The sequence below is a fragment of the Penaeus chinensis genome, chromosome 6 (genome assembly GCF_019202785.1).
Source record: "Penaeus chinensis breed Huanghai No. 1 chromosome 6, ASM1920278v2, whole genome shotgun sequence".
NCBI lineage: Eukaryota > Metazoa > Arthropoda > Malacostraca > Decapoda > Penaeidae > Penaeus > Penaeus chinensis.
In genome coordinates this window covers 19,066,300-19,073,799 of record NC_061824.1, presented here as the reverse complement: position 1 = coordinate 19,073,799, position 7,500 = coordinate 19,066,300, and the positions used below count along the sequence as shown (strand labels likewise).

The 7,500-nt window shown below is 43.5% G+C and overlaps 1 protein-coding gene across 7 annotated transcripts in view; it reads left to right on the top strand.

Moving 5' to 3' along the window:
* The window catches only part of LOC125026157 (cartilage oligomeric matrix protein-like), a 101,766-nt gene that overhangs the window by 73,074 nt on the left and 21,192 nt on the right, over positions 1-7,500 (top strand). Inside the window, exons 5-9 of one of the 7 annotated variants that reach the window (XM_047614428.1) lie at positions 1,711-1,785; positions 3,967-4,134; positions 4,967-4,999; positions 5,805-5,878; positions 6,214-6,271. In XM_047614428.1, coding sequence (XP_047470384.1) covers positions 1,711-1,785; positions 3,967-4,134; positions 4,967-4,999; positions 5,805-5,878; positions 6,214-6,271 — 408 coding nt within the window. The remainder of the gene's footprint in view (positions 1-1,710; positions 1,786-3,966; positions 4,135-4,966; positions 5,000-5,804; positions 5,879-6,213; positions 6,272-7,500) is intronic. The other 6 variants (XM_047614430.1, XM_047614431.1, XM_047614429.1 and 3 more) reach the window with 6 other exon arrangements.

Sequence of the window (7,500 nt, the reverse complement as noted above, 5' to 3'; positions counted from 1 at the left end):
TCTGGTGTAGTAATTTGCATCCATTTGGATTTGATGTCTCTTCTAAATGATGTCTATTATTTGTTATCTAAATATCTTAAAGGTAGATATAAGATGGATATGGATGTGATTTCAAAAATGCTTGCTAAAAAGAGTAAATATATGTATAAAAGAAAAAAAAAGTAAAAATATATGTGCAATCTTAAAGGTGTAACGAATGGTTAGCTGTGTGCATTATAAAAGAACTATAACACGTCCTTTTCTCTTCTCTTCTTTATTTCGGGTTTGGTTTTTGGAAAGTGTAAATTACTTTCTGAAGCAATTGGCCAATTAACAAATACCAGCTGGACTGCATTTCTTGATTATCTTTTTTATTGTTCTTCCTCGTGTTTTTTTTGTGATTCTCTTTCTGTCTATAGATCTATTTCTCTCTTTCTCCATATCGATCTTTTTTTTCTCTCTATGTATCTACCTATTGATTCATTTCTCTCTCACACTCTACCTATTTCTCGATCTATTTCTCTATCTGTCTGTTTCTGTATCTGTTTCCGTCTCTCTGGTTTGTCTGGTCTCTTTTGTCTCCCTCCCTCCCTCCCTCTCTCTCTCTCTCTCTCTCTCTCTCTCTCTCTCTCTCTCTCTCTCTCTCTCTCTCTCTCTCTCTCTCTCTCTCTCTCTCTCTTTCCTTCTGAACACAAACCCGAACACATCTCCCATTTGAGTCCAAGCACAAAAGCTATCTGGAAGGATCAAAATGTCCGACATAAATTATCCTCTTTACGACTGGACGTAACTGAACCCATCTCCTCTAGGCTCCTCTTTGACCTGTGTCGCAGCGGGTCTTGCTTTTTGTGACGCCGGGGAGGGGGGAGGGGGGGAGTAGAGACCACCACTGCTTACGCCCACGCCCAAGGCCCACGTGCAACGCCGCACTCACGCCCAGGACGCCCATGCGTTTTGATACCTAACCTTTATCCGTGTATATCCCCGGGACTTTTTTGATACGTACAGAAAGCTCCGGCATACATACGCCCACATATCTAAATAGACAGCTGGCCACACACCCCATGCACTTATGGCAACGCGGCAAATACACGCCCGTGCGCCTATTCATTCTCTGACACGAGGGATATGTGGGTGTATGTTGTGTACACTTTACGCCGTCTCCTTGCGGCCGAACACTTGTTATCTTGAGCGATCATGCAAGTCATCGTCGGTGCATGAGGCGTTGGAGAAAAAGAACCATCAAATGCAAGGGCGAACAATGGTAGTTGACGTGTTTTTTTTAATCAATGACTTTTCTTACTTATATTTGATTAGCATTGTTGATATTGTTGTGGTTCTCGTTGGTGTGTTAAGACTTTTCATGTCGTCATTGTTTAAACTATTAGCAGTAATCTTGTAATGATGGTAATCATTACCATTATCATGCGATATGAAAAACGGCAAATATAATATTGATAATAAGTTAATTCAGTTACTTATAACGAGGACTGCGGTACCGATTATCATAAATACGATAAACACAATAATTGCTAGCAATTAAGCAAGGAAATGAGGACGTTTATAACAGAGGCGACTTCGACAGGCGTGCAGGCAGAGTGGTGCCCCCTCCCCCCCCTCCCCTCCCCCGAGCGTTGACAGTGTGTGGCTTCCTATGTGTGTGACGAGACGCCCTTAGTGACGGAGCTCTTTCTTTTCTCCCTCTCCCCTCCCCCGCCCGCCGCTCTCCAGCTGCGAGGTGTCAGAACCTGCAGTTCGGTGAACCTTGTCCCATTTTCACGCAGCCCGTCACCCCTCTCCACAGAGGTAAGGCCCGGGCAACACGTCCATCTCATGCTCGTGCCTGTAGTAGTGGCTGCTCCGCCCTTCTGGCTCCGCCCTCTCCTCCTCCTCCTGAGGGACGCCGGGAGAGAGGAGGGGCTGTTGTCTTTGAGATTTATATATTTTATTTATTTATTTTTATTTTTATTAGAGCTGACCCTCCTTGTCCTTGTCATACGCCTGGTCCTCATCGTCCTTGTCCTTGTATTTTCCTAATCATTTTTTTGTTTCTATTTTCCTCCTGTCCCTCCTTGGCTTAGTCTTCTTCTGCCTCCTCCTCTGCCGTTATCACGTTCAATTCCCTTTCTACCCCTCCTCTTCTCCCCTCCTCCTCCTCCTCCTCCTCCACCTCCTCCTCCTCCTCCTCCTCCTCCTCCTCCTCCTCCTCCTCCTCCTCCTCCTCCTCCTCCTCCTCCTCCTCCTCCTCCTCTTCCTCTTCTTCTTCTTCTTCTTCTTCCTCCACTCCTCCTCTTCCTCCGATTTCTGTCTCCCTTTGACGACGAAGGGACGAAGCTGTAATTACCTTTATTAATACTGTGATACTCTCGGGCTTGACCTTTATTCCTCTCGACTCCGATCCCCCTGTGCCCTTCTCCCCCCCCCCCACCCTCACCCCCGACGACGCGAGACGTGCATGCCGGCGTGTCCTCCGCCGCAGCAGGAGCGACACGCCCCTTCTCCTCCGTCCTCTCGGCTGCGTGTGTGTGGAGGCGTCAGTAAGACACCATAACTTGAGGATTTAAGAGACAACTAACTGCGATGGCTTCATGACATCACAAAGGACAGTGCCATGATGCACCATCTGCAACAGATTAAACCACCTGCAATGAGCCTATCTGTGGGTTTTCGCTTCAACATTACCTTGTTTTATTAGTCCTACAAGGTCATCACAGAGGTCACGACAGGTATCGTGGCATCTTAGATGATGTCATTCTCATGACAGTGACATAATTAATATCATTTCCAAAACGATGAAGTCTGCGATGGTATCACTTGCAGACTGGTAACAGGATTTATCATGTGATTTATGAAAAGATATCGTTACCGATCACACATTACTTGACCTCTCTTGACCTTTCCGCTGTTGACCGAAACCTAACCCGTGAACCGTGGACCAAACAGCTGACCTGAGCTTCCCCTGTCTCCCTGATCGCATGCGAGTCTTGCTCTCAGAAACACTCTCTTCTCTAGCTTTTCCTCTCACCAAGACGTTATTTTGAAGCAGTTTTATTAATATTTATGAGCAGTTCGATAATACCTTAAGCAGTTTAATATTATCTTAATCAGTTTGATAATATTTTAAGCAATTTAATATCTAGAGCAGATTAATATACACCATTGACTGTTATTGTTTGAAATTTTGTTAAAATTACAATGTGACTGATTGTTGGCCCACGAAAAGTTGAATTTTGGGATGCATTCGGAATATGTATATATACATATACATATATATATATATATATATATATATATATATATATATATATATATATATATATATATATATATATGCATATATATATATACATATAGTGTTGTGTATATGCCTTTATAAGATAGGTAAAACAAACAAAAGGATCTACTACTTAAGTAGCTTTCCTATGAATTATGTTTTGGCGAAATCAACGATTTCTAAAACCTCAAAATCAAAAAGAATAGTAACTGGAAGAGACAGAAGGCTTTCCGAGCTCCCAAAAGGCACTGCTCCAAAATGCTGCTGCTGCGTCTCCTGTAGAAAACCGAAAGGTTGTAGGCTCGCTTGGCTTCTTGTGGCTGAACCAAAAGCTAGTGTTGGCATCAGCGAAAAATGGCGTTTCGTTTTTTCTTTTTGTTTTGTTATTTTTGTTTAAGTCACTGGTTTCATTTTGTTTCGTTCGAATCCTAAAGTAACCATTTTGTTTTTGTGTTAATTCATTTCCTCTTAGATGTTGAATTAAGATTTGACTTCATTTGTAACTTTATCGTATGTATTAGATATATCGTGCATTTTTGTGCTACCAATTCCTGTCAGTATTAGAGTAAGCATAAAAACAAGCTAGATATCATGTGAACGCAATGCTCGGAGCCTCCCTCGCACGCCGGCGGAGCAGAGACCCGAAGACCCGAGGCCGAGACCGAGGAGGTGCAACGGCAGCATTACGGAGTCAGTCTTTCCCCTCCCCCCAGGTGGCCACTCCCAGGGTGGCCGTCAGGGCGGGTCTCGCTTTTACGGAGTTCGCTACTCCCAAAGCGCAAACCTGAGAACTCCCGCTATCCGGAGGTCCCAGAGCCCCGTTCGGAGCCACCAGGAGGTGGTGGGAGCCAAAGAGCTTTTCGTGGAGCCGTACAAGTCAGGTCAGTCGAGTCGGACGGGAGGGGCCCCGCCGCGACGCCTCGGCGCACGGCCTCGGCAGACCGGGTGATAAGAAAAAGCAAATCCGGCTGAATAAGATTGGCACGTACCTTCAGTGAAAAAATCCTGAATTACGAAGAGCCGGGCGAGGGTGAAGGGTTTTTCGATCGCCTCCCTGAGCAGGCGTGGCCGAGGCGTCGTCGCAGGCGCGGGCGCTCCTTGTTGCTTACCCGAGACCGGAAGCTTCGAGCACCCTCCCCCTCCTCCCCCTCCCGCTCCCCGACCCCTCTACTGGGTGCACCGCGGCTGTTTAGATGATCATCTGCTGGAAACCTTGAGGAGAAATCTGCGAAATGGAGGGAAAGTGAGACAAAGAGAAGGAGAACAGAGCAATAAGGAGCAGATTTTTTATGTATATCTTCTCTAGATTCATTGATATTACGGCATGTCACGGGTTTCTGCCTACTGGTTCCCTTAGTTGGAAGTCGTGCGCGCGGGAAGCAGATTTCCTCAAGGTTTTTGAGGACGATCCGCTCACTTCGGTCATGAAGGCTGTGTGTATTGTTCTTTTTATCATTATTGATTTATTTGCCTAAAGTGCAGTCGGGAGGTAGACAGACAAGCCTCCCAGTGTGTGTTGCCGAGCCTCTAGGATCATTCCCTGTCCAAAGAGAAGGGAACATCCTTATTAAAAAAAGAAAGGTGAAAAACTGGCCGGCCTAAAAAAGAGCCTTTAAAAAAATAATTCTATAACTTGCCCCAAAAATGTTATTTCTGACTCGACACAACTCAGTGACGAGGACGAAGCATGTGATGCATTCTGACCCCTTGCAGGAGACATTCCCGTCACCCACGAGGAAGAGACCAGTAAGTATCCGCGGCGCCCTTTGCCCTGTCGTCGGGAACCCGGCTTGGGAAGGAGGCGGATCCTACGGCAGGCGGCTTTGGGGGTCCCTGTGTATGTGTGTGTGTGTGTGTGTGTGTGTGTGTGTGTGTATGTGTGTGTGTATGTGTGTGTGTGTGTGTGTGTGTGTGTGCGTGTGCGTGTGTTGGTGTGTGTATGTGCATGCGTGCTTGTATTTGTGATTTATTGTGTGACACATTAATGTTCTACGAGTAAGAGAAATATTTTGTTATATTTTATCAATATTCCCGTCCAGAGAAATCTGTATATGCAATGTATGACAGACTGAAGATTCATGTATGTGTATGCATTTATTGGCTATGCTCGGCATTTCTTATTATTGTAGATGTGTGCGTCTGTGTATGTGTAAGTGACTTTAGAGTGTGTATCAAAATATATTAGAATCTTTTGTTCAACAGTAAAGAGTCAGCATATTTATGCTGCTTCTGAGAGGTAAGTCGCTCTTTTGGTGTATTAGTTAGAATAAGAGTAAGTTCGTAACTTATATACATATATATTATTTATGAATATCAGTTTCATTTTCAAAGTCTAAGTAGTTCAGAAATTTCAGAGCAAAACTACTCAGTACTGCAATTATTAATTTCGAATTCAGTTACTTTCATTTGATTGGATGAATCACAATTCCTTCAAAATTCCATTATAATTATGATACAGTAGACTAGTTAGTTATTTCCGTAAGCGCCGAGACGACCGCCGGCTGCCAGACTCCTGCTCCGCCCTTTCTGACGGAGATCTGACCTTCCACAGGCACGATGCTCGTCAAGACGCTCAGCGAACTCATCAAGACAATCAAGGAACTCCAGGTTGAAATCCAGACTCAGGTGAGATGAACGATTTCGCTTGGGCAGTTTTGGTCACGGTTTGGCTGGATCGTGGTGACGACGGTCCTTGCCAGTGTCGACCGCTCCTTTTTTTGTTTGGTTTGGGCTCACCTCCTATCCAGGCTGTTTTAGATTTATCATAGGTTTATATTATCAAGTAAGTGTCAACATCAAAATTTCGTCATTTGAGTTCAAACATGTTATTTTTTCAAATTTGAATTTCATTTTCTTCGACTCTTAGGTACATATATATAAATAGATGAATATATAAGATAATTGATATATCTAATAAAAAAAAAAAAAATAACGTTCATCTCCCTTCGATCTTTCCACAGCGCGAGGAGACCGCCCTGCTCCGCGACGCCCTCCTCAACTGCGAAGCCTGTAAACCGGGTAGGGGAAGCCGCTTTGGGCGTTAGTTTTGCCTCTCCACCAACAGCACACACTCCCACTCAACTCCCCTTCTGCTTCCCCCTTTCACCCTGTGTGTGCTCGCACGCAACAGGAGGCTACAGGTGTTTGGGTCCCGCGTTGGTCTCTGCGGGAGGGGGACAACCCAAAGGGGTTACGTAGGCTTCGTAGGGCGCGTGGGAAGTGGGTTTCTACCTTGGTCTCGTCTGGTTTGTTTCTTCCGCATCGAGGTGGTTGACTCGGATGAATGTTGTTAGGACTCTTTCTAACATTAGTAGGATTTTGAAGGATATCGATACCGCTCTCTAAGTTTCTGGAATTTTACCAAAGTTCGACAGTAATGATCATGTGATAAAACAGCTTTGATTTTTATTTTCTTGTTTGCACAAGCGACGGGGAATTTGATAATAACTAAAATTTATCGTTAACTGTATGGCGCTTTTTTTTACATTTAGGAACTTCAAAGTATATGTGAATAGAGCAGAAACTTAACTTTCTCATCTTTTTTTTTTTTTTTTTTTTTTATCCTAGTTCATTCTGCAATCAATTTTATAGAAATGTGAGCCTGTTAACTTTATTCTTGCTTTCTTTGATGCTCATGGATACCCAAATGATAATTTTGAATAAGTCCCGCCGGTGATGAGGGATTTCATTTAGCGGAATATTTCGGTTATTATTTTTGTCAAATCTGCGTTTGTTTTTTACGTAAATCGTTCATTTGTTAGATAATTTTAAGAACTGATAAAACATTTTACAATGCTATTGTAGTTTGCTTCCCAAAATTATTTTGAAGATATTATTTATTTTAAAGGTACCAGTTACAACCCAAATAATCAATGCAAGAATAATGATTGCGGAGTTAATGTTTCGTCATGAAAGGTCGGTATAACCACATGGCTCATCGCGGACAGAATGATCCTCACTTATTTCCAAAAGTCATTAATTTCAGTTATTACATTAGCCAATGCGTTCAAGATACACTATCAGTTTTCCGTCTTTCAAGTGCTTGAGGATACCACGTAGTAAGAGAGTAAGACGTTTGGCTTCTCCATTGCCAGTGCTTGTCCTCGTGTGAAGGGAATCGAAGAGTGTTTCCCGTTTTCTGTAACGGTTGGTACTGATGGATTATGATTATAAGTCTTTTTTGAATTCTCCCCACTCTTTACTTTTATCTGAAGACATTTCCTTGCCAGCAAACAGTATTCCACTCT